Source organism: Vicugna pacos, chromosome 14, assembly GCF_048564905.1.
Source record: "Vicugna pacos chromosome 14, VicPac4, whole genome shotgun sequence".
Lineage (NCBI taxonomy): Eukaryota > Metazoa > Chordata > Mammalia > Artiodactyla > Camelidae > Vicugna > Vicugna pacos.
In genome coordinates, this window is record NC_133000.1 from 70,905,069 (window position 1) to 70,932,731 (window position 27,663).

Sequence of the window (27,663 nt, forward strand, 5' to 3'; positions counted from 1 at the left end):
TTAACCCTGCATTGTCTGGTCTCAGGACTGCAGTACAATTACTATTTAGATAAATTAAATCAGTGGGGACGTATGCCTGGGGAACACCAAAAGTGTCGTCGTTGTAAATAAACAAGTGTGGCCTGTACTTGTTCCTTGATTAAAGGGAAATGGAAAACAGGAACTGTCAAAACTGACAGGGACCTCAAGACGGAACGGGCTGATTTAGGATCTGCTGAAAGCCAGGCACGTTGCCTACCTGGTCACGCCTGCCATCTGACCTGCTTAGTTTTAGGAGCTGCATGCTTGATTGCTCTTTGAAGAAAGAAGGAAAGCCCAGAAGGATGGCTTCTCCAAGGAAGATGTAACATCTTTCCTGGAAGATGCAGAAATGTTTAACGAGGCCAGCGCCTGTGGTTGTGGCACACGTGCGTCTCCAATGTGGAGGACCGACACCTGGCGGCCACCTCACTTAGTGGGGGGTCTTTCTTTGCAGCCTGAGGCCTTTCTGCTATAACCCACCTACCGTGTGTGGTTCTACTCTGTAGGATGTTGGGTGGCAGAAAATTGCATCATGTTCATTTGTAGTCCCAGCATCTAAAACAGTGTAGTGTGTGTATACAAACACACACGCCCACATTTATTTATTCACAGTACACTTAGGGCAGTAGAGTGTATACAGTGTAGCACACATATGCTACATATATGCTGTCGAATATATTTACTAAATGTTTTGCTTGAGTGAATCGAATGGGAGAGTTGAACTGATACCATAATCTCATTAAAAGTTGTTAATGTCATTTCCTCACTTTTTTTGTGTCTGAGAATTATCTCTGGTTGTTTAATTTTTTTACCACATTCTCCAAAACAATAAACTTGTGTTTTCTCTGTCTTCTTTTAGTGGAGAAAGAGGATCTGGAAAGTCCGAAGCCAGCAAACAGATAACGAGACACCTCACCTGTAGGTCTGGCGCCAGCAGGCCTATGTTCGATTCCAAATTTAAACACGTAAGTTTCCTCTTTGGGTTGGGAATATGGGGAGGCCAGAAGAATTTTAAATTATCTGCAGTAACACTTGCTTTTGTTTGAAGACACCTTATTTGCCTACTTCATGGTCCTAAAATACTGTCTGGGGTCAGTGAGGAACCATTACAGCCTATTTCAGCAGCCAAGGGAAAGGCCAGATTTCACACGATGGAACTCAGACATGTTGCTCAGGGAGGCGCCTGCGAGTGGGCTGGTTCTCTTGTTTCCACACGGTTCCAGCCTGACTCTGTTCCCTCGAGATCCCATCCAAGGGCACCTGGGTTCCCTCAAGGATGGAGCTGGTTTCTCCTCTGGCCGTGAAGCGCGACTTCCCTGCTCTCCTCTTCTAGCTGAGGCCGCCTTTGAACACGTGTCCCCCCCGCGTCAGGCCGTGGGGTCTCATTGGCTTATTCCTTTACTCAGCCGGTGTCTCAGGTGGCTGCCGGGTTCCTGTGCCTTGATTCATACACACTGCTGTGGAGCCTGGTCCTGGCAGGAGCTCGATTCTATGTGCTGAATGAATGAACACAAGAATAAAATAGCTACTATTTTCACACCTCGGAAACATTTAATTACCCCAGGCTCCCCAGACTCACTGACTCTAATGAAATCACGTACACTTAAGGAGGACAGGCCATTTGTATGTCATCAGGACCCAGTAAGTCCTGGTGAGTGTGTGTGTGATTTACAGAACAACCGCCGTCATGTTCTTGGGCTCTGTCTTAACCTGCTGTTAGTTCAGACAGTGGGAATCTTCTCTCTTCCTTTTTGTAAAAAATAATCTTTTTTTTTTGGCCAAGATTAAGGAAGTCATATTTATCCAAAAATTTTCATTTTCATTGCCTTGGGCCAAAAACCCATTATATTTATGTATCAAAATTATGTTCAGTTCCTTATGTATATAAAAAGAATATAAGTTTTGTTAAAAATAAGTCAACACACTCTGCATGACATTCAAGAAAATGCCCTTGTTATATCATTTCCTTGACAAAAAAAAAATTACACACACGGCAGGCCAAGTTATAGCAGTACACGCTCCCTCGGTGTGAAGTTCAAGTGAGGTCTTGCAAATAGGATGCCGCAGTCTCATTGCAATTATTATGATATTAGATTTACAGGCCTTGCTCCTCCAGGATCTGCCCTGCATGGGCCTTGCCTCACACCTCTTTGCAGACAGACACCTGCATTTCATTCATCAATTTTATATTTAAAAGTGTCTGGTAGCAGTGGAGTAAAAACAGTTGCTGTTAATGTCAGGGCATTCCCTAAAACAATGCCATCTAAAAGTCCAAACAGTAACAATCTAGAAACCTATCATCGCATGATGGAAGCTGTGTAATTTTTGCTCGTTTTTGTGTCCACCTGCCCTTTATATCTTGTAGCTGCAGGTCCGTTATTTCTGCCTCAGTGTGTTTACGTGGCAATATTCTGGGAATTTTACTATCAGATTCCTCATTTAAAAATGAGAGGAGCTTACATTTAATTGACAGATAAATGTTATGTCCTTATACTTTCTACTTTTGAATAAGAAGGCCTTAAAATGAAATCTGCTCATATTCCCAAGCATATGCCTGATTCTGGAGATTTTTCGCTTTACAAAGAATATATGAGCACTCCGTTCCGCATGTGTCTGTGGAATCGTGTGTGTTCACTGATGACTTTATTTCGTAACAGTTTATTAAGCTTGAGCTCTATACTGAGTTCACAACCCTGCAGCACAGCTTAAAGTAATTCATCATTTTGGGTCAACTTGGGAAGAAGAGCAGAGACTTTGTTCAGATATTGCAATATACCGACTAATGACACTTAAGGGTTAGAGAATCTATAGATCAACACGGTTATAAAATAGACTCAGGTTAACTAATAAAATAACAGGGTCTATGGGCTTAATTGTAGTGCCCAGAAATAATAGTCTCTACGTAAATTAGAGACTGAAACACTCATTTATCAAAACAACCCTTTGAAGAAGAGCAGGCTACGCGCTTTCTAACATGCATTGTAGATTACTTCATGTAAATTGACTTTGCATTTTCGCTTAAGTGAATGCAGTCTAGGCTGCATTTCTTTGGGTAAGATAGCCATAACTCTTCCAAATCAATCAGCATCTGGGAACCAAGGTTATAACGTCAATGCAAATTTCAAGGAAGACCCTTTCTAATTCATTTGTTCGTTTTGTTTATTTCTCATGGCAAATTAAGGACGTCATAACTAAGTGATCTGTAGTCTCAGGTTTGAGTATGTCTTAAACTTCATGCCAGTTATACTATTTTTGGTTTCCATTTAAATTATCGTCCACATGCATTCCCTTCAGTGACAAGACGTTCTTGAAAATTATCCAGCCGCAGCTTTTGCGTAGAAACCCAAGTGAATAAGCTGTACTAAAACACGAACATTGGAAAAATTTATGAATTGACTGTAAATCTTTGTAGCATCACTGGGGTTCCGTGCAATTGTGTACATTTAAGAGGTGGGCTGCTACTTCCCGCATGAAAGAGATTATGTTCAGGAGATGAGCAGAAAAGAACACCCTTGGTACGCAAAGCTCCATGGTGCAAGGCTCTCAGTCCCGTGCAGGGTAAGAGGGCAGGGCCGTTCGCCAGGCAGCCCTGCGAGGAGGGATGCGAGTGAGCTGAGTCAGATGGTGAGACACCCTCTGCGGTGCCACACGGCAGACACGGGGCGTGACACTGCCACGTGATGCCACGTGCAAGCAGACGCATGGTATCTTCCACTGGGAGATACTGGTTGAGTCCAGAACAAACAATTTAGCCCTGGATCTTAGAGAAAAAAGTCATTGAAGGCCATTCTGATGAGCAGTTACCAAAGAATGAATAGCAGAAAAGCCACAGAGACACAAAGGGAAAGACACGAGGGGCGCGTCTGCAGCGCGAATCCTGACACGCCCGGGAGCAGGGGACGCGTTCCTGCTGGTGACGTCCCTGGCGTCATTAAAGATTTATCAATCAGAGATTACTATTTGGAGTATGGGGAAAAACAACAACAACACAAAAATGAGGGGATTTAGGAGGAAGCTGGCCGTCTGTAAGTTCCATGCTGTTGAGATGGGCGGTGCAGAGAGAGGCTGAGCTGGTGGCAGAGGGTGATGCAGAGCCCCGCCCTGAGGGCCAGAGATGAGTTTTGGTCATTTTAATGCGGGAATACACACATTTTAAGGGCCACACAGCTGTGATATTTCTGGATTTTGATCTTACACTTCATTTGTCCTGCCTTGAAAGTCTCCGTAGGCTGGCATCCTGGCTTTGCGGGGGGCTTCGGAGTGCGCGTCACCCAGGGGCGGGGGTTTGAGTCCCGCCCCTGCAGACTCGGCTTGGTCTCCCTGTACGATCTCAGAACAGCTGAGATCAGTTAAGAGGCTGTTGTTCTTGTCCTCGTGTGGGAATTTCAAACTGTGGAAGCAGGGACTTTCCATGCAGTAGGTTTATTGGAAAATAAATATCATGTTTTTGCGGAAAAAAAAAAGCACAAAAAACAATTGCCTGGAACTCTTCACTAATTCTTGCCCAAATGAGTTTCAGCTGTAAGACACGTTCAATTTCTTTTAAGTTACTTAAACAAACTTTTTTGAGCAACTGCTTTCACGCAGCAGAGTGATGGGGCCAGCTTGATTAAGCCATTATTTTTTATTGAGGAGGTTACAAGATTTTACTTTGAGAAAATGCAGTAGGTTAACCACTAACAGGGTAAAAGCGCATCACTGTTAGTGGCAGAACTATTAAAATTTTATAGAAAAAATTTACAATGTAATTAGATACAAATCATGGCAATAAAGACGTGAATCAGTAAATACTGAGGAAATATATACTGACTTCCCTTTGCCTATACTTTTACTTAAAGTTTTATTACCGCACAACGTTCTCATGATTTCGTTTTAACGTTAGCAGAACAGTATTAATTTTGCATCTCTCAACATATTTGTTTAGTGCCACCTATTGGCCAAGTGGATAATTACAGATAAAAAACTGATTCTTTCAGTGTAACCAGTGTTTTACTCTTGGATTATGGACCAGCAGAGCACAATGAAAGAATGCCATGTGTTTATATTTTGTCCAGTGGTTTTAGTTTTATATTAGTTTTCTGCCCAATATGTCTTTATTGTTATTTTGATACAGTGATTAAACACAGCCGATTCTGCAAGAGATGGCTTGGGTTTCAGTCCCAGCTTCACTATATACACACTCTTGGGAAACTGACTCAATCTGTCAATCTTCTTTTCTATAAAATGTTGTGAGAATTAAAAGAAGCTACATATACACATATACGCATATACATGCATACATATTTATGTGTATATTCAGTTACATATAATTCACACATGTTTGCACACACGTATACAGATGGACAGAGAGAGTTCTGGCACACAGTAAGTACAGTATAAATGCTTAAGTGTTCTCTGCTATTACTGACGAAAGCAAAATTAACCCTTGTTATTTGCTGAGTACTTACCATGTGCCAGGCACCAGGCTGAGTGCTTCGTACACCTGACTCTGACAACCAGTGAAAGAACAGAGGAAAATGAGGTTTGGAAATTTATGAAACTTGCTCAGTGTTGCCTAATTTGCCGTTAGCGGAGCTGGACTGTGGGGGTGGCAGCTTCTCACCCCCGAGCACACGCGTGGAACCGTTACCCTGTACTTTCTGCTGGGCCACGTGCCATTAATTATCTTTCATATTCATTTTCTATAATCGTAAAAAGTTAACATACTATCAGATACAACACCAATATAACCAGAAGCAAAAATATTTTAAACATTTTATTCTATTCCTTTTTATGAATTTTTAAACCACTATTTAATGTAATATTACAAAGGTTTAAAATGTGATATAATTACACTATTAATTTTCCATCTTTTTATATTAAATTATTGGGGAAAAAACAAAAACTAGGGCCTATATAAATACTATTTCAATTTTTTTTCAGAAACATTTCTGACCTCACTACTATCAGCTCACTGTTAAGATCTTTAAAATGAAGTTATTATAAAAAGACCTAAATCATAGGGTTTCTGTAAAGAGTCAGTGTTTCTCTCCAAAAGTTCAAACTTCAAAAACAGACAGTTTAATCTATTTCATCATTACCACAATGTTTAGCACTTTGATTTGTGATTAGCATCAGTGTTGTTTTATAATCTTTCAAAATACGAAATACTTGCAGGTGAATTGAATACCTTTTTTAGAGCAGTATCCAGGAAGTTTAAAAAGTAACAGCAGAGTTTTTTATTGTTTAGAATAAAGCTCTCCAGAAGTACTATCATCAGAAATTATCAAGTAGCACCCAGTGTATCAGTGAGGTATTATTGTGCCCCTCTGTGGCTGATGCGGGAACTGCACTTAACGTATCAGTAAGTTGAAAGATACAGAAAAAAACCTTTGAACCATCCAGACTTTCATACTTTGGGGAGAATTGCTTATTCATCATCATTATCACAGGCACACTCAACTGTGAGAGGAAATGACATTTGTTCTGTAATCAACTTCTAAGGAAATATGTTAAGGAAGAGTCTCAGATGCCAGGTTGCCCCGAGGAGCTGCATCAACGGCACTTTCCAGCTGTGACTCCCCGTCTCTGACAGGGAGCTTGTCGCCGTGAGACCCTGGGGCAGAGGGCTTCGCCTGGGGTTCCTACCCCTGCTCCTACGGGGAGGATGGTTGGCTCGAAGCAAAAACAGGGCAGGGGAGGGTTACCCAGCGGCTCGGGTGGGAAAGAGTATGTGGCAAAGTGAAAACGGGGTCCAAAGAAGTGATAAGCAAATGTTTGAGTGAATTTGTTATTTCTAAAAGAAATTCTGACAGTTGCTTAGATTAACTCTAACCCCTCCCTCCAAAGCCGCAGGAGTACCTGTAGTGTTCAGGTTACAAAGACCAAAGGGCGTGTGCTGAGGGGTGTGTGTGTGAAGACGGTGTCATCATTCTCCACTTACTCTGAGGGGAGGGAGTCACGTCCTCAGTGTGTCATCATCTTGTTACCATTGGCTACCATTTGAGAGGGAGGATGCTAGTGGTTTGCAGCTGAGGAAAGAGTGACCTTAAAATCCAGGGCTGAGTTGTGGGAACAGTGGGGAGCCTCTGGGCTCACGGAGTACTCCTGTCTCTTTGCTGTCGCCACCCAGTTCTATTTAAACAAAAGAGTAGCTCAGTAAATGCTCCCTTTGCTGCAGGTCACATGCATCCTGGAAGCCTTTGGACATGCCAAGACCACGCTTAACGACCTGTCCAGCTGCTTTATTAAGTATTTTGAGCTACAGTTCTGTGAGAGGAGAAAACACTTAACGGGAGGTAAGTGTAAAATTAGCGCGGGGAGAGTTAGGAGCCGCCAGAAGAGGGCAGAGAGACATCAGCGTGGCAGCAACGGTGACTGTCCTGCGTGTGTGCATGTGTGCTCGTGTGCGCGAACGTGTGTGTGTATCTGGGGGTGTCAACATGCCTACCCAAGGCGTCAAGTTATGACTTCTAAAATTATTGTGAATTGAGAAATATTCTTATAAGCAAGATGAACCTTTCAAGACAATTTTTGTATAAGCTGTGTAATATGAAAGCAAACCATTTAGCTGAAATGAACCATACTTGCTGACACAGAAACAAACTCAGGTACACAAAATAAATTATAACTTGACATGTAATTACTTCATACAACACACATTGAGTCCTATTATAAATAAAGCTGAATCTGTATTTTAAATGATTGAAATTAAAAAAAAACATCAAAATAATGACCCAACTAAACCCAAACAGAAATGTTTATTTGATTTAAATATTTAATGTATATGAAAACCTCTAATTTAAAATTCAACTAATTTATTTATTAAAAACATTGTTTTGAAGTACAGTGAATTGCAGTGTGGCAATTTGTGTACAGCAGAATGTCACAATCATGCACATACTCACATATATTCATTTTCATATTCTTTTTCATTAAAGATTATTACAAGATATTGAATATAGTTCCCTGTGCCATATGGAAGAAATTTGTTTTTTAATCTATTTTTATACATAGTTTGCAAATGTCAAATTCCCAAATTTATCCCTTCCCACCCCTTTTCCTCCAGTAACCATAAAATTGTTTACTGTGAATCTGTTTCTGTTTTGTAGATGAGTTCATTAGTGTCTCTTTTTCTTTTTTTTAGATTCCACATTAAGTGATATCATATGGTATTTTTCTTTCTCTTTCTGGCTTACTTCACTTAGAATAAGTCCATCCATGTTGCTGCAAATGGCATTATTTTATTTTTTATGGCTGAGTAGTATTCCATTGTATAAATAAATATACCACAACTTCTTTATCCAGTCCTCTGTTGGTGGACATTTAGATTGCTTCCATGTCTTGGCTATTGTATGTAGCACTGCTATGAACATTGGGTAAAATTCAACTAATTTAGAATTCTCTTAGGATTTTATGTCTTGCAAATCAAAACAGATTATCCATGCAAATTAATAACATGAATACAACTGTAAATAGAATGCCTGAATCTACTTGGAGGAATTTTGAAAACTTTTATAACAACTGTCAGCACCCAAACAATGGCTAATTATAATGATCTTTGAAAGAAATCAATTTTATTTGGTGTTTCAAGTTACCCTAACTTCCCTTCAGGAGACAAATTTTGACCATAATTTAGAAACAAATAACCTATATTTTGCAGTAAATATATATATCAAAATCGCATTCTTGCTAAATGAAATTTGGTAAAATGTATATATATATATAATATGTATGAAAGGAGAAAGAAAAGGTAATTTTAGACGTGGAAGTTAGATGGTTAAACTCTGCAACAGGAAAGATTTTGTTTTCTTTTTTAATCCATGGCTAAGAGCGCTGCTTGAAGGTCTACCATTTTAGGAAAACCTTGGAGGAGAAATGTCTAGAGCCTTGAACTCCGGTTTTCACATCCTTGTTTATAACGCCCCAGTGAGAACGTCCCTCCAGGTGGGGGCACAGCCTGACTTCTTCAACTGTGAGCACCACTTCCCCTGAGCTTTCAGGGACCCGTGGTTTGAGCCACAGATGCTGGGAGCTGGGGAATTTCCAGAAGGTGCACGTTCCGCCCCTCGCTGCTCCCCTGTATGACCCGAGATACCCTCCACCATTGTGACCTGGGGCTTGTCAGAAGTGCAGACCCCCAGGCCCCAGTGCAGACCTCAGGACTGGGGCTCTGTGACGGGATCCCCTGGCGATCCGTATGCGCACAGGTTTGAGGGGCGCATTTCTAGCCAAAGCCGGACGCCAGGGTCCTAGGAGGAGGTGGCGCTTGTCCTTGATTCAATGTTCCCTTTACCAGGACGGAGGGACAGTAAGTGGCTTCTGGGGGTCTCAGCCACCACCAACTTAATTTTTTTATCTGGATAGACTTTAACATGTCCTCTGCTGGAGTGTTAATTTAGAAAATAATCGTATGCTCTGTAAAGAAGTAGGACGCTTAGGCCCGAAGCCTTCTGCTCAGCCCGGGTGCGGATGCAGGCAGCCCCGCGGAGCTTCAGGTGATCAGACCCGCAGATACACCCCCCACCCCGGCCGCCCCTGCCGGCTGCGTCCCGGGACACAGGCTGACACACATTCTTACGGATGAGCCGGAGGCACCTTCAGGTCCCGAAGTGCCCTCTGAATCCTTGAAGGGCTGTGCGCGCCGTGCAGTCTGCGCTCAGCCTCGCACACGCCCGAGCCCGCGCCCGCCAGCATCCTCCCCTCCCCATGTCGTCCTGCTCATCCTGGCCCCCCCGTTAACACCCCCAGTTCCGTTCCTGTCTCCTGCGTTTGATTAGCAGCCTCCTGCTGTGTTCTTTTTATAATCTGGAAAAATGATTTTGAGGAGGTTTTTATCTATTTTTTTTAATGTTAAGAATAAAACCACTTGTAATATTGACACAAATGTATAAAGTTGGTGCTAGCTCGAGCTACACTAAAGGACGCGTAATGCCTGGAACACACGTGTGTGGGGGTCTGAAGAGCTCGGACTGGGAGTTCAATTCTTTGTTCCCCATTTTTAAGAGGAAAAGTAAGGGCTGCATTCACAGTGTTTACCAGGAGAGTGAACGTTCCAGTGCCCTGTCTGGGTGAGCCTGGAAGGAGAGAAACATGTTCACACTGCAAAGCAAGAGACTCACGGAAATGTGACAAGTGTCTTCCAATGTTGTCCCCCCCGAGAAGGGGGTCCTGAGCACGAGGATGTGCTCTTCGTGCTGCGAAGCGTTGGTGATTGAGAGCTTCTGAGTCGGCTCGTTCCCAAGTCACCTGCTCCTCGTGAACCAGGCCGAGTCCCAAAGCCGTTGTGATCGTGGGAGGCAGCCCGGCGTGGAGAAGGCGGGGGCTTCGGGGAGGAACCTGCACTTGGCCTCCGGGCTGTGGGTCCTGTGAGCGTCACTTGAGCCTCTTTCTCCAACTTTCAGATTAAGAGAGCAGACGTCTCGCTCTGCAGCGTTCCTCTCAGCAGCGTTGTGCCGCTTACTCAGAAATACACTGCTTTTGAATTTGACCGTTTCTCAGTCTCATAATAGAAGCTGTGAACGGGTTACTGGAGCTGCCTCTGACTGTGAAATGGATCAAGACGGTGCTGAGAAGGTGACCGTGAACTTGGCACAAAGCCGTCATCACTCTCCCTCCATTTAGCTACAGGGTGGCCTCAGGGGAGTCCTGGTAGAGATGGCATAGGACCAGGTGGTGTGCAGTCCCACTGCGCTCCTGGCCACGGACACGTGCCGTTTACCCAAAATAAATCTAACCACCCACCAGACCACTTGTCTGGCGATAATGTCATCTCCCGTTCTGGGATATTTATTATCAAAGAGAATAGTGTTCTCAAAACACGGATTGAAGGACTGAGAAATTCACCACATCCCAGGAAGCGGGGTTTTGATGCTTTTCCTACCTGCTTAGTAATGCCGGTGCGCACACGCCCCAGTCACACAGTAAGAGGAGCTGAGAAGTACCAACTGCGTAACTGAATGCGATCCACTAAAGCGTCAACAACTAAGTCTTTGGAGACCGACGTCTGCTTCTTGCCATTGTGCCAAGAATTGAATTGCAGTGTGCTCTGCCATCCTGTGGTTGGATAATTTGCCTGCCCGCATCAGCAAGCATCATTACTTGCAGGCTGCAATGCATCCGGGCTGTAACGCATCCGGGCTGTAACACACCCGGGCTCTCGTGGGACTCACCCATCAGCGGGTTCAGGTGACTCACGCACGGGCAGTGGAATATGCTGGCTTCCTCCTGCCTCGTCCCATCTCTGTCCCCCTCCACTGTTCGCGGACGTCCCCCTGACCCAGCGCAGCCGCCCCGCTGTGCATCAGCCTCCTGGAGCCCTTGGGCTGCCCAGCAGTGGGAACACACTGGTTTCCGTGTGGAAGGACAGCATACTCTGGGTTTTCTGGGGCCAGAAGGTTCTCAGTGAAGTTCCACATCCCTACGTTTTCTAAGTTTACCCTCGTTTGTAACCCCCTTCCCTTCAAAGGACACTGACCGGCTCACCTTTTCTGGTTCTCAGAACTGCTTTTCTTCATGCCATCGCCTCACTTACCTGCATAAGTAGTAACTGAGAAGGTAACATGCTTTGGTGGCTCAGTGACACGTAAGGCAGCCGTGCTGTCAGGCGTGTGCTTACGCCTCGGCTGTTCTCTCTCAATCCATCTGATCTTGTCAGAATGTCACCTCCAGCCTGGCAGCCCCGGCTCAGACTTGGGACCGGGACCCATCCTTTCAGGGTGGCATTGTGACCCGAGCCTATGAGGGACACTCGGCCCTCCATCGTCAGTGTCCCTGCAGACCCCCGTCCCCCATGGCCCACGTCCGCCGGCCACACTGGTCCACGTGAGCCCCTCGGCTCCCTGACACCAGAGCGTCACGTCTCCTCTTCGCTGTGCCGAGGTCCCTGCCTCCCCTCCTGGTCACTGGCCACACTCACTACTGGTCTCTTTTCAGTGGTTACCCTGCTATGATGGCTTCAAGTTACCTCTTCAGGAAACCGCTCTTTCTTCCCCAAGCCCCTCTCTCTAACGTGCCCCCTCGATTCCGCCCTCATCGCCCTGGACCACGCCTCCATCCGCGTGTCTTCCTCAGGACTTGTCAGCACCTGGGAGCGTGGCTATTGCCTGCCTCTCCTCTGGGATGGAAGTTTGCTGGTGGAGGGGTCCTGCCCTTCCCGACGCGTAGTGGGCGCACGTTAAGCACTTGCTGGGTGAATGACTCGGAGGCGTGGCTTGTGACGTCACCTGGAGTGAGGCCAGCATCACTGGGTTCAGGGAGGGGGCTGTGAAAAGCCCTCGTGAGCTCGTTCCTGCCAGGGAGGAGCGCTGTCGCTGAGTGTGAAGTACGTGAGGGAAGTTACCAGTATTTCACTCTGGGCTATTTTTTCACTTAGAGCTGATTCCCTTCATAATTAGAGTTCGTGTACGTGAAGACTGGAACTTTTGTCTTCTTCCTGAGTGTGGGAATGGGCCAGACAGAAACACGCTGGGGGTCCGCAAGGCAGGGGGCCAGGGCCCCCGTGTGGGGAGTGGAGCAGGTTGGGCTCCTTGCGTCTTCTGTGCCTGAGGACACCCGAGTCTATCGAAGTGGGCACCGAAGCTCACTGACAATCGGAGACGTCTTCCAGTAAATGTACCGCTTGGGGAACTTAAGCCTTCGAGTGAACACAAACGAGATGGAAAACACATTAAAACCTTTGCCTTTCATTTTTCAAAACTTGACTTTCCAGTAGACAAACCATCTTCACTGATGTCGTCATCAACCGTCCTTTGTGTTGGCCTGTCAGCGGCTTCAGAGTGCTCTAAATGACCGCATCTCCTTTGAAGAGCGGCACCTTTCAGTGCAAACAGCCTGGGCTTTGGAGATGAGCCCCCTGGGTTTACGTGTGGAAGGTCCTGCTGCCACAGGATTTAAGTGAGCCACTGTTTTAGAAGCACCTGGCGCAGGGCCCGGTACCCAGCAGGCGCTTGAACGGTGGTTCCTTCCTCTTGGAGTCACCGCAAGCCGAGGACCCTGCTGCTTCTCATCCCACTTCCGATGGGGAAGGTGAAGTTAGGAGGGACATGGAGACTCCGTGTCAGGTTCGGGACTGGGACTGTACTTCGGACTCCTGGTTGGGGCATCATTCGCTTTTACCACCACCCTGCACTGATGATGGTGGATAAGGAAGTCAAGAGGAGTGAGTGCCGAGGTGCGAGAGAGAGACCACCGCACTGTGCTGAGTCACCAGTGATGTGCTGTAGGTGACTGTGGGCTGGGCGTGGTGGGGCTTTCCGGGAGGAGATGCTGAGGGGTCGTGTGTCTATAAGCACCTGGGTGAGATGTGGGGGCTGGAGGCCTCTGGACGTCAGTGGTCGGGGTGCCAAGGGAGAGGGGACTTAGTTCTTCCATCTCCTTTCGTATTTAACAAAAATTGGTTCAGCGCTATAAAAAACTTAAACTGCATATCACAGTATTTATAATCTGCAGACGTAAATATTTACCAAAACTTTTTGAGAAACATACTTACATATATTTCTGGAAAGATGGAGAATCACAAGTATATGGCCAGTCAAGAATGTTTCTGATAGGAGTTTTTTCAAATATACAAATTTTGAGAAGTCAAAAAATTAATGTAAATTTTCTGTGCCTGGACACTTGCATGAAAGCATCAGAAATCTCTTTGACTTCCAGCTCTATCGTTTTCCCTTCCATTATTCCAGTTTCATTTCAGACACAACAAAAAGGCTCCATATTGGGAAGAATATTAGAGTCTCACAGAAATTTGAATTTTTGGTTGTTTCGTGTTTTCTTCCATCTAAACGCTTCTTCAAGATATAATTAAAAAACAAAACTCTACTGCTCAGAATTCTGCTCATCCACAGCAATTTCGTTCACTGCTGGAGACGCACTAACTAGGGTGATTACTGATCGTGCTGTTTCTGAAAGATGAAAGGCACTGAAGTCGCTCTGAGGTGGGGTTGGATTAGCTCTGCATGCTGCTTTAAATTAAGCTTGGGCGCCGGCTGGGACACGCGGGCGTGGGGCCAGCCCCCGCTCTGAGTGCAGATGGCGGTCGGAGGCCAGCGCTCAGCCCCGTCTTCACCTGGCGTTGCTTTGGTTGAGGGCCGGAAAGTGGCAGCAGAGACGGCCATGGCAGCTCATTTCCTGTGTGCGCAGAGTTTTTAAACTATTCCTCTGAGCAGGTCATTACTTCGGGGTTAATATTATTAATAAGAAACGGAAAATGTTTTCGGCAAGAAATTTGCTTAAGAAGAAAAAGAAGGAAAGAAAATTTGGCAATTAAGACCTCAGCGTGAAGTCACCACCTGATTGAATACCCATGGAGAAATGGGAGAGAAGCTGTGCCACCTCGTTTGAATTTCACCGTCACCTTTGGAATTTAACGTCCCTGTTGAAGGCATACTTTGGCAGAGTGTTTCTTTAAGCATTTATGACAACCTTTCTAGACAGTATCCAATGAGACAGCTTTTCTTAATTAGTTTATTAATTCTGAGTTGTTTCAAAGTACTGATAATCATTCGGACCGGCTAAACTGACCACTTACAAAATATACAGGGACAGAGCGTTGCAGGGGTGGGTCTGCTCCAGTCGGTTTGCTGTATGAAACTAAAACTGGGAGACCTCACACTGTGGCATTTAGAGGCTAGGCTCTCAAATAGTTATCAGCAGACCCATTACGCGTGATTGTTTATAGTTCAAATGTATGGAAAATTAAATCCATTTGCCTTTCTAGAACGACTCCTAAATGATCCCCAAAAAAGGGTTGACCATGAATTCTTACTTCCTAGTGGAAAACTATAGTAATTCACGGTTGCATTTAAAATTGAAATACATAACTGTTTACTGACCATTCATACTGATAAAGATAAACCTAAATTGAAATGAACAGAGTACTCCGGAAACAGTAGGATCTTCTGCAGACAGACATAAAGCCATAAGTTCTGACTAGCACGGGTTTCTGAGTTTCCAGCCCTGTCTCTGAAGGAACACAAGGCTGTGACTCCTGTATTGCACACTTCTGTCGCTGTTCAGCTGCTGTGAACTAGATTCCGATGTATATTTATGATGTTGTTCCTTTTTGTTTTTTCACCTATGGAGTGTTGAAAGGCAGAAGACCAAAATAATGAATGTTAGGTGTTGGTCCTACTGACACCCGTGAGGTCACAGCAAACCCGGAAGACGGCCGGACACCTTCACACTGGGTGTGCGCTGCCCACAGACACACCACTCATCCCCCGGCCGGGAAGGAGGTACGAAGCACTCTTAATACTCACTAGTAAGAAAACAAACAGCCCGATTTTAAAAATGGACAAAATACCTGGAAAGACCTCTCAGCAAAGAAGACAAGTGCAAAATAAGCATATGAAAAGGTGTTTCACATTCCACGTCACCTAGGGAACGCAAGTCAAAGAGTGAAACACCACTGTAACCCCTGTTAGAATGGCTAAAACCCCAGATGCTGACAACACCAAACACCGGTGAGGATGTGGAGCCACGGGAACAAGGATTAACTGCTGATGGAAATGCAAAACGGTGCAGCCACTCTGGAAGACAGTTTGGCAGTTTCGTACAAAGTTAATCATGTTCTTACTTATGATCCAGGAATCACACTCCTTGGCATTTATTCAGCTGAGCTGAAAACTACATCTAAACGTAACGTAGACAAAATGGTTATAGCAGCTTCATTCGTAATTGCAAAAACTGGAAGCATCCAGGATGTCCTATAATAGGTGAATAGACAAACTGTTGTACATTCATACAGTGGAATATTATTCACTAATAAAAAATGAACTATCAAGCCATAATAAGACAAAAAATGAAAACCACCTGAAATACATATCATTAAGTGAAAGACACCAATTTGAAAAAGAGCACATACCGTGTGATTCCAATCATCTGACGTTCAGGAAAAGGCAAAACTATGGAGACAGTAAACAGATCATTGGTTGCCAGAGGTTAGGGGAGAGGGAGGGCTGGAGGGTGGATCACTGATCATATTCTATATGATACTGTAACAACGGACAGATGACGTATCAATTTCTCAAAATCTATGGAACTGTACAACACGAAGAGTGAACACCAATGTAGATTATGGACTTTAGTTAATAATAGTGTATCAATATTGGTTCATTCATTTTAGTAAAGGTACCACACTAATATGTTAATGACAGGGAAACCTCGTTGGTGAGAAGAGAGAGAGGATGTATTGAAACTCAGTAATTTCTGCTTAATTTTTCTGGACCAAAAAATTTCTCTAAGAATAAAGTCTACTATTTGTTTGGAAAAGGCCTTGTTTGCAAAGGAGCTGCATTAATATCTCTTCTAAATAATATGGGCAAATTTATGGAAATGAAACCAATAATGCCATTTAACAGAATCACTTTCCCTTTCTTAACCAGCCAGAATTTATACGTATATGCTGGAGAAATCCAGGCTTGTCTCACAGCCCCTCGGCCAGAGCAATTTTCTCATCTTCTACTTGTTGATGGACGGCTTATCCGCTGAGGAGAAGCACGCGCTGCACCTTGGTAACTTACGTGCTCATCGGTAAGTGGCTCCGTATTTTTCGTTTGGTTGATCTGCCTTCAAACTGTGATAGTGTTTTAGCAGTCTTAGATTTTCTTCTTATTTCTTCAGAGAAGAAATGGTGACTTCTTTTAGGAGAATGATTGGGTATACTGTTAGGTTAAAACCATCTGTATAGCGGGCTTGTAACCATTTACTGAGTGTTTAGGTGAGGTTTCATGTGTGCGTATTAACTTATGTTTCTATTTTCCTAGTCTTCAGATCAGAATAAAGAATTAGTGCATATATAAGCTTTTCTATTCCTTTGAGTATTTTGTACGTGACTTTAGTTATGCATTCCTCATTTTGTGGTCCTTTGAAACAATGGAACATAACATTTGATCAATTGTTACTCACTAGTAACAGATGAGGTTACACCACGGCTTGAGATGAACAGCCCTCGTAAACCAGGGGGCTGGTGTGCTGCACGGGAGGCAGAAGGCATTTGTGCAAGTGAGAATGCCTTGGTCATAGCATGGCCGTGGAGATGAAGGGTCTCAAAGGCAGAGAGCGGAGGAGTGATGAGCAGTGCGTGCATTTCAGCCGGCTGCCTGATGGAGGGTCTGCATGATGAAGGCCTGCTGGGGAAGGGGCGGGACAACTCCTGTGGCCCCCCTTGCTGGGGGGGTGGGTGATGGTGGGTGTGGGGCTGGGGGAGGGGAATGGGTTGCCACTATTCTCGCTTACTGTGACATTATTAACAAGGCTTATTCAATTGCTTGAAGATATTGAATCCAACAGTGTAGATATAGTTTATCATGTTGAATAGGAGACAGGCAGTCAAGATGCTGAGAAGGCCTTGTCAAAACTGTGTTTCATTCAAAGGGAGAGACTGTCTGGAGATTTACTGTCCCCCAAAACAACAAATTCAGAAGAAAAAAGCACTAATATTGTAGCATGACAGCCTGGACAAAAGGGATTTAAAAAAATAGAAATTCTGAGCTACCAGAGCACTAGAAATGTTTATCAGTTCCTCTCATTTCATAAAGGAGAAAACCAAACCCAGAACTAGGAAGAGGTTTACACCAGAGTGAGTGTATTACACAGCAGCAGTGCTGAGAAGACCGGCTACTCCGAAGTAACTTTGTTTTTCTACACGGAACGTCTCTAATGGGAGGAAAAGCGTCAGACTGGGAACCAGGGGGTGGGGGTTCAGGGTAGCCTGCGAGGAAGAGAAGTCTTGGATTTTTGCGTTCCTAATCTTTCCTGCCGGCAGAAGCTCAAAGCTGGGAGCCGACGGTTGGTTTAGAGGGTGTGTCTGCGTGTCTGTGCGCGTGCGTGCGTGTGCCTGGCACTGGGGACCCAGCGCCACCGGAGGTTAGAGGCAGCAATCTTGCCCACCAGGCAGAGGAACAATCCGACTTCTTGCTCTGGGGTCTGGACCCGCCTTCTGAAGCGTGAGCGCGTGTGGGGGGAAGCAAGCATTTCTTTATTGACCTCAGTTCTGACATCCGTTTCTCTTTGCGAAAGAGAGTTTGGAATCACTTAAGTTGTTTAGAAAGTCAAACGTCAGGGGCTGCTTTGTGAGACGCTGCAACAGGAAAGAACTCAGCAAAATCATGAATAATTCAGGTCCCTGGAACAAAGAAGTTATTTTATTAAAATGAATTATAAATATCTAATGGGCGCAAAACAACATTCCTCAATAAAAATGTGGACTGCCACTCCGGATTCATAAACAATACCCTCTGGGACATTCGTACGATGAGAATTGCACGGGCAGGATTCTCTTTGCTGATAAAACGAGCTGTTTTGCAAGCTATAGTGCATTGTCTCTCACAGTACTTTCATGATTTGCGCCACGTGAGCCTTCTAACAGGTGCAACGTTGGTGCGTTTTGTCACTTTCACGGTGCTGGCGAGGCTGGAGGGGCTCACGTTTGTATGATATTTGAATCTGAGTTGGGGTATAATCTTTGTTTAGTAATTACGTATATTAAGGACCACAATTTTGGAAATTGTTCCGCTTGTTTACAATCGGTAGTATAAACTTGAACTTGTTAGCTTTCCACAAATTGATGATCCAAGTTTCCTCCTTAAATCAGTGCTCATAGGTAAACGAGATCACTGTTCATATACGTACACAAAATCATTATCATCACCACACCTACTTGTCTGATTTTATTTAAAAAGATGTGGACATCTCTATTAAGGAGAACAAATCAGCCCCTGCATTATCATCTGTATATCCCTCTGTTTATTCGAGTGACTCCACAGCGCAGTGGGTCTTGAAATTTGATGAGGTAAGCTGAGTCTTAGAGCAAACTTTACAGAACAATGAAGCCTGTTTTCTTCAAATGCATCTTTTGTCTTTATTACGACCAACTCGTTACCTGCGTGAAACGTAAAATAAACATGTAACAGTAATTGTGAGCTGAAGGCATAGCCAATGTTATGTGATTAGAGCTCCAAAGAGAGGAAAGTATTTTTGTAACTAAGGCTATTGTAATTAAAGCTACAAAGAGTGGGTTTTTTTTTTTAAACAAAACAAAACAAAACAAAAAAACCTTGATTCTGTTTTTGGAACTAAAAGTTTTCGAAGTCTCACATGAAAAATGTATCGAGGCTTATTTCAGTGTTAAATACACTAAAAATACTTCCTTGTTTGTACAATCGGAACGGTGTCTGGAGCAAGCAGACAGCATTCTTGCTCATAGAATAGCAGTGGTGCAGACGTCCTGTGCTCCTGTGCTGCCTGCGTAAGTCCGGTATTTATAGCGCTTTGCACGGGCTCTTCCTGGACAGATTGTTCAAACAGGGGCAGCAAGAAAGAAGCCTCCAGGTCTCCAACGTTTTCGCCGCTGCAATGAGATTGCATTGATTGAGAATTCCCACTAGATGGCGCACTCTCCACAAAGTCAGACTGAAGGGAGGAAAAAAAAATGCCATCTTTAAGGGTCTCTTTTTTATTTACGGTTCTTCAAATGATTTACCTTTTCTGCGTCTCCTGGCTGTTTTTCAAGTTTCATTTCAGATTTTTTAAGTGATATTAACATTCCATCTGGGGAATAAATGTAGCTTATGTTCCAGGGAATTGAGTTGTGATGAAAATTAGAAATAGTTACTAATTGCTTATGTTCAACCTACTTTTAACAGCTTTTACGAGTTTAGTCCCGGACCAGCAGGGCTCTGAAATCCAAAGAAGTTATTCCTAATCTCCTTTCATATTGATTAATGATGGAAATGATGGTGGCGCTGCATAATAACATTCTCAGCAAAGGGCAGGTTTTGAATTATACGCTGAGAGCAAGCAATGCTTTGACTCAGCGCGTGTGACCCGCCTCTAACCTTGTGTGTTAGCGCAAGGAAGCTCTGACTCACCGAGTGTTCGAACTTGTGAGCGCTGCCCGGAGTACACCTGTCACAAGACGCTACAGCAATTAACTCTCAGTGAAAGTTCATTTTCTGCTAAGGATTTATTACACACCTTGAGCTGAATCTGAGAAAGTCTCACATAATTAAAAAAAAAAAAAAAACCTCAGGGTGAACTTAAATATTCTTTGTGGATGATTTTTCATGATTTTGTGATATAATAAAATATCTACTCAGCCACGAATTTCAGGCATAAAAAAGCTTGAAGGTGCTCCAGAGACAAAGGTTGGAGGCAGGAGACATTACGGTCCATTTCTAGCTAATTCTGTGATTAATTATCTATCTGATCGTCGCAGCCGTAATGCATGCAGCTCATGCAGCACTTCCCGTAGGCCTGGCCCTCTCCCAGCGCCCGTCTGCCCTGCTGGGTGAATCCTCGCTGTGCCCAGGCAGCAGGTGAATCGGGTGGCCCAGGACACGAAGACGAGCGGCCCCCCAGGAGCCAAGTGCGACTCTTAGCCTCGTCCCCGTGTTGCCTCCACAGCCACGTTGCCTATAAACGGCATCTGCAGCCGCTACATCTTCACGTCGAGGACGTTTTAAAGAAAACGAGAGGGAGAGTGCACGGTCAGCTCTGTGAGCTCGCTCCTGCTCGCACTTGGCTAAGCGAAGCTGACTCCGGGCCTGCTAGAGTTTGTCCCCTCCAGCTACCATACAGAGCAACTCAGGGCCATTTCTTCATCCAGTAGCAGAAGACAGACTTTGAGATTCTTCACCCTAGCTGAAGGTTATGTGGAAAGCGTGGAGAGGGTTGGATTGCCTCTGTGAATGGCAGGTAAATCTCACCTGGAAAAGCCACCAGGAAGCAGCCACCAGGCTTTCTTCCTTCCTTCTGGCCTTGATTTATGTCGGCCCCAGAGGGGAGAGGGGAGAGGCGGGAGTGTGGACACGCGGCGCCGCACTAGCCCGTCAGCCCGTCTTCAGAGCCTGCAGCAGAGTGGGGAGCTGCGGTGCCCCCGACTGAGTTTGTAGCAGATGCGGAGCCGGGATATGCAGTTCCCTCACGAATGTTCAGTGGATAAATGTGGTAAACGGAAGAGCCGGGCTCCAAACCCAGGTGTGTTTGGCTTCAAGTTTTCTGTTTATGAGAACTCTTCGATTGCTAGTGTCGGACACCCAGCTCTCACACACTTAAGGGAAAAAAAGAAAGAAGACTCAGAGGGTCATAGAACAGGAGCAGACGGGGGTAAGGTTAGCCATCAGATAGCTAAATCCAGGAACGCAAGTGCTGGAGTCTCTCTGGGTTTTCTCTCCGTCTCTGTCTCTGTTTCTCTGTCTCTCCTGAGTGCGTGTGCGATCCCACGTACACACACACACAGACACACACCTGCTGTAATTGGCTTGTGTTTCTGACACGGAGAGGCGTCTGACACGCAGCGCCCTAACTGCCCACATCTTAGGAGCTCTGCACGGAAGCCAGAGCTTTCCTTCTCAAACAGGCCACCGTGGCCGCCCAGCCCTGCCCCTGGGTCGAGACGAGAGGGTAGGGAAATTTGGCCCATGAGTAGGAGGGGGAGCTATTTAACTGAAAAAGGGGGAAGGAGACCTGGGCATGTGTAAACAGCCACGCAGAGCCTGTTCCCTCCACGATGACGCTCCGACAACCAGGCGGGTCCTAGCTGCCTGGAGGGAGGGTCAGCCCCCCGCCAGAACACAGCTGCCGGGAGACCGGGGAACACGCACAGCTCTGCCACTGCTGAGAGACTGTGGCCCAGCTCACTAGCTTGGTTTTCCAACCAAGTGGGTCAGATAGCTGCCTACACAGGACCGTGAAGACGGTAAATTTATTGCAAAAGGCCTGCAGATAAAGATTGCAGTATGTTTCCATATAATTTCTGTTTTATAAATGTTTCCCCAAAACCAGCTTTGGAGGAGGTTAAAGATTAAAACGTTGTGATTCATCCAATCTACAATATTATTAATAGCAAGTATACGAGAATTTTGTTATCTGAATAAGTCTCAGAAATTCAGATTTCTCCCTTACCTTTCAGCGGCCAGCGTGTGTTACATGGTGACGCACGTTGTTTGTGTTGGTGGAGCTTTTGCATTTCTGTTGTGCTTCCTTTCCTCGACTGGGCATCTTCCATAGAGACCTTTGTCCACCTACGGTAACGGTGGGAGGTTGTGGCTGACCTCCTCGCGCTGCAGTTGGGGCAACTGAAAACTACAGTTGCTTGGTTAAGTAACCAGCGTGGAGCAGAGGTGATGTTTGAACTTCAGTCTGTTCAATTCTCAATTATTTGTGTGAATAGTTTTAAAATTATTCCATACAGTAAATGAATTTGCATTACAGATACACTTTATTGTCTCTACTACAGCAAGAAAATCATTTGCTTAACTCTTCTTTTCTTCTAATTTTTAATAATAGTAGCATCGTTAAAATTTTGAGGGTGTGTAAATAAACATGCACACCCATATGTACATAGAAAATACGTACATACATGCACGTAGAAAACAAAAAGAAACCACCTTTTAAGACTGCATTAAATATTGCACTGATGTTTATTGAGTGCCAGGTACTACATTCAGTAATTACTTGGATTATCTTATTTAATTTCTTTAATGACCCTTTGAGGTAGATACTAATATTGTCCTTGTTTTATGGATGAGGACCCTGAGAACTAGAGGGTGAATAACTTGCCCAAGGCCACGCAGGAAGGAGATGGGGGCACGGTGACTCAGAGCTGGTGGTCGGTCTCAAGCCTCCTGCTACTGACAGCTGTTTTTGAGTTTGGGAGAAATGATGGCAGTGCTTATAGTTTAGAAACAGACACTCTGTTCTGACATATAAACTTAAAATGCCGTTGTCTACACAGTCATAGTTTGGGGAAAACAGATGAAAGCGTGCCTCTTCTCAGCATATCTAAACGGTTATGCTGTTTCCCGAGTTGTGTTTCTGGTCCTGAACCTCCTGTTTGACTGTGTCCGTTTTCCCCGGCACCAGCGCCGAAAGAAGATACCATGCTCCCCAGTGTCCTCCCGTCTCTGCTCGTCACGTGAACACAGGTGCTGACTCTTTGATTCACCTCTGTTTCCTGGCCAGGCCTGTGTCCTGTCTGCACAGCTTCTCTGTGTGCCTCCCCAGTCCACTCCTTGTATGCCCGGCAGGTTAGCATTCGGTAAATTCCGATTTAACTCTAAAACCTCTGGAATCTTTAAGAAATGCTGCTGTTCCCTCCTGTCACGAAGTCTCCTTGCCTTGGTGCCAGGCAGCAGAGCAGACCAGGCCTCAAGGAATTCAGAGGCAGTGATTGTTAACTTGTTCTTTGAGTCTGTCTGTGGATGGTCACCTGTGGGGACGGAGTTGAGTATCAGTCACGTGAAAAAACTTAGTTGTTTGCTGAGTGAAGGAGATCAACTTTCCAAAATCCAAAAATCCAAGTATATGTACATATATATACATATACACATGTATATATGAATAAAAGAACGTATTTTTCCCTAAAAGTTCAGGATAAGGGGCTGTGGCTTACAGGATGTAGTTTGCATGTGTCGGAAAACATGGCAGTAATCATCCGTCCTCAGGACAGCAAGGCAAATGGTCACAGAAAAGGCCTCCACCAGGTTCCATGTCCACCAGGAGGACCTGTCCGTGCCCAGCTCTCCCTCCTTCCCAGTCTCTCTCTGTCTCTGTCTCTCTGCCTTTAAAATTGTTTCTTCTTTACAAGTAGAAGTTATTGTATTGTGTTCTACGTTATGAAGAACTGTATCGAGACACCAAACAGGGAAGGGTGGTGAGAATCACCCATTTGTAAGTGGAGGTGTGGTTCCCGCAGGCTGGACCGCCTTGTCGTGTTTGGTGTCGCCACTGCCATTTTAGAGGGACTTAAATGTGTGCATGAATTTGTTTGCTTCTTCCCAAAACCTGTGACTGAAGCCAACAGCATCCCACTCTTGAGTGCGACCCTCTGCCAGCTCCGTCCGTGCGTGTCTGCCCGGCGGATACGGTGGGTCATGGCTCCTCGTGTCCCTGCCCCGCGAGCCGGGCTCCTCCTCTCCGTGCACTTGGGGCCCCACACTGCCGTGCTCACTGGCCTCCCTCCGGGTCATGAGTGGAGGGACCGCCTCCTTGCGACAGGCCTGCCACGGCGTTCACGCTCAGAGCCCAGATGAACGTCCCCCCCGTCCCAGCCCAGCCCGGCCTCATGCCCTCCCTGACTCAGTGACCATTCCCGTTTTTCTGAGACGTGCCACAAAGATATCTCTTTCCAGTGCTGTCCACATGCACCCTCCCCTGTGATCTCCCAGTTTCCCCTGTAATTCACAGGAAGCATAGGGGTGACACCACCCAGTGTGAGGTAAGGTGCTGTCCTCTGTCCCGTCCATACGGCCACATTGCCAGATGGATGCACACAAATCTCATTAGCAAAGGGGTGCCTGTGCAGCCTGTGAAGTCAGGTCCCGCACCGGCTGACATCCGGGGGACTTGTCCTCCATACCGGGGTGGCTGTCTTTTGCATGTCGTAAACGTTCTGTGACAAATACGTACGAGCTGCTAAAAACAGTACTTTTAGCTGAAAGCACACCGTCTGCCCCGCCTCGTGCTGGCTGGGCAATTTGGGAAAACCGTGCAACCTCTCTGTGCTTCTCTTGGCTCCTCCGTGAAGCAGCACTGACCTGGGGGCAGGGTTGTGAGTGAGGACCGTGCCCGCCCCCAGCGCTCAGGCTCGGAGCCCAGCCACACCGCTCAGGCTCGGAGCCCAGCCACACTGCTCCTGCTCGTGCAGGAGGCTTGTTCCCACAGAAGCCGTTACAACAGAGGGAGTGATTGTGATGAAAACGGTGACAAGTTACGTGCTTAGCGTGCATGGGGTCCTGGGTTCAATCCCCAGCACCTCCATATAAATAAATATATAAACCTAATTACCCCCCCCAAATCACATAAAAATTAAGTAAAAAAAAAAATGGCGCGTCAGTGTCAGAGCTGTAGGTCTCCTAGAAGAGCTGTTGTCTGGGCACGGCTTCCCCCCAGTTTCCATCTCTGCCTCCGCCCAGCTCCGCCCGGGATGTTCCAGAACTCCTGCCGCGCAAGTAGACCTGATTCTCTCGTCACCGTGATGAATTACTCACTTCAGTGATTGAAACGTAATGGGATCTTTTGATGGAAATCAGCACAGCCTTTGTGAAGAAGCACGGGCGGCTGAGAGTAGGTGCAGGGAGAAGGGTGGCGGGGCCGCAGCCGGTGCTGATGGAGAGGGAGGGCCCCCCTCCAGCCCCGCCACCCGCTTCTCCCACGGAGAGTGTCCCGGCACTGCTACCCAGCTTCGAAGGAAGGTGGAACCCCGGGCAGAACTTGCACACGTCTGGGCAACTTCCTGTTCACATCTTCCCCGGGGCGGAAAACCGACTGGAATGCTTCAAATGCTCTGTCTTTCTGTCCCAGCTAGCGTAGGGAAAAAATGGAGATTTTCTTTAAGTCCAAAAACCTGCGCTTGCTTAATCACAGGAGAGGATGACCTCTATAAGAGTTTGGAATGCATGACTTGTTCCCAGTCATCTGTCTCCTCCGGCGGATTCTGTTAGTTCAAACCAGACGTGCACTGTGTATATTACAGGGTGGGTTTTGACACTGAGAACGCGGTGTGGATATTTATGTGGAACCCTATGATAAAACACTTGCGTTCACGTGTGCACACAGAGCTGACGCTGCATCCGGACAGGCAGGAAGGAGCACTTTGAAGCTGATGCTGTCTGTTCTTGTAAATCCACAGTGGAATCTGAAAGCACGTGGGAGGTGTAATTAAAATCATAATAACCAACATTTACTCACGCTAAGAGCTTGCATCATCACACTGTCCACAGCCCAGCCTGACGAGGTTGAGCCCGTCACCCCATCACATCTTAGGAGCTCAGGGGCCGCTCTTAAGCACCTCACATTTCTGCCTCTCAAACCCTGATTTCCAAATAACAGGTGAAAGACCCAGTGGAAACATTTGCAAAGGAACCACAGAAGGACCACGGCACCCAGAGAAAAGCTCTCTGACCCGCGAGGAGAGGCTGGGGCCCCCGAGGGCCTGGATCACAGTTGCTCCTCCCGTCCTGGTACCAGGGGCCTCTGGGAGGATGCGTGCGGACCAGAGGGAGCAGGTAAATGTGGTTTGGAACGAGCGACTCAGACACAGGGAATGTGAGGCATTAGGGGAACTGATAACAAAGCGGAGATAGTGCAGGAAATGAGTGTTGCTCACAGTCTTGGCCTCTGGAAGGATCATTGCGCAGCCCGGGCTGCTGGTCGCTGGAGGGGAGCGCTCTGGATTAGGCAGACCGCCGAGGGCTGCGGGATCTCACTCCCAGTGAGGCTGGAGGGGGGGAAGGGAGACGGGACCTCTGGCCGCTCTGGGGCGCCCGCCCCTCCCCGCCCAGCCCTCTGGCTTCTCTAGCCCTGCTCTTTCTTGCAGATTCAGAATTCTCAGAATTCAGGACAGTTTAAGATCCCTTGTTTTTGTCTTTGAAAGTGTCTGCACTTGTCTTGGAACAGACTAGGTTCCGAGTCAACCCTTGTTAACTGGGGAACACATGAAAGTGCCCGTTTAACTGAAGTCACTGAGAACGTCTTACCCTTAACCCCCAAATTATTGCTCATGCTTGAGATAAAACTAGACTTTCCAAATGGTGCCCCGGCTTTCCTCGTCTGGGCTGTCATTTACCATAGCCGGGGGCTTTCCAATGCGAATCCCACGGCGTTCATTCTCAGGCTTGTTTTCTTGTCTTCCGACACGGACATCTCTTTTGCAGTTGAGCACTTCCTGATGCCAGAAGCTTCCTTACAGAATCTCAGAGGAAGCGAAGAGTTTCTGCTGTCTTCCACCATCACTTTAGGGCCAGAGAGCCAAAACATGTTTAAATACACCCAGTAGTCTCTGTGTTTCTACACAGAAAGAACTCCTGTGAACAGGATGCTGGCTCCATCCATCTGCCCAGCCGGCACCCCAGCTAAGCTGTGTGAGATGTTGTCAGGGTTTGTAGCCCCGTAAATTGAACCCAAGATGCTGTGAGTGAGTGGGGCTGCCTCCCCCATCCTGCTCCTTCCACACCGACCTGGATGGAGCTCCAGAAACAGAGCAGAGCCCAGCCCCTGCTTTTCTGAGTCACGGGGAAGATCATTAATTGTGCTCCCACCTCTGCTGCAGAGGTCTCTTCCTCTCTGCAGATCCGAGTGCTGAGTGATCACGACTCCTTAACCATTTCAAAGAGTCACTCTCACCCCCTTGAGGGCTGAAGGGTTGAAGGTGCTCGAACTCCGGTGGAGGAAGCTCTCCCTCCCAGCGGTGTGGTGTTCCCAAGCTTTCCTCACTTACTGATTTCCCAGCGCTGCGTCTTCCCGTTGCTCTCGAGCTCTGTACCTTCCAGCAAAGGCACTTCCTTGTCGCAGAAAGAAGTCTGGGGATTGCGTCCGTGCGGGGCGGGCTTCGGCAAGCGGCGTGGCCCGTGGCGCGCGTCTGCGCAGCGCCCTCCGCTAGCACCCAGGCCGGCGGCTTCTGTTCAGCACCTCAGCTCTGCTTTAGTCTGTTTGTCACCTGGGTGTGCAGCTTAACATCTTCACGTTAATTGGTATCAGCCAGTAAGTGATTTCTACACTTCACTGCTCTGAATGTGACGTCCCTTTTCTTGACGACTTCTCGGCGTCTAAGAGAACTCACTTCGAGCCTAGGAAAGGTCTGTCCTTGTCTTTTCAGCGGGGCGGCTTGGCCTCAATGTGTTCAGAGTCAGGTGAACAGCATCCTTCTGCACATTTAGCTGAGCA

The 27,663-nt window shown here is 46.3% G+C and overlaps 1 protein-coding gene across 1 annotated transcript in view; it reads left to right on the plus strand.

Annotated features, from left to right (window-relative positions):
• Positions 1-27,663, plus strand: part of MYO16 (myosin XVI) — a 440,032-nt gene that overhangs the window by 208,277 nt on the left and 204,092 nt on the right. Inside the window, exons 15-17 of the mRNA XM_072976531.1 lie at positions 881-986; positions 7,181-7,298; positions 16,383-16,530. Of these exons, the coding sequence (XP_072832632.1) occupies positions 881-986; positions 7,181-7,298; positions 16,383-16,530 (372 nt within the window). The remainder of the gene's footprint in view (positions 1-880; positions 987-7,180; positions 7,299-16,382; positions 16,531-27,663) is intronic.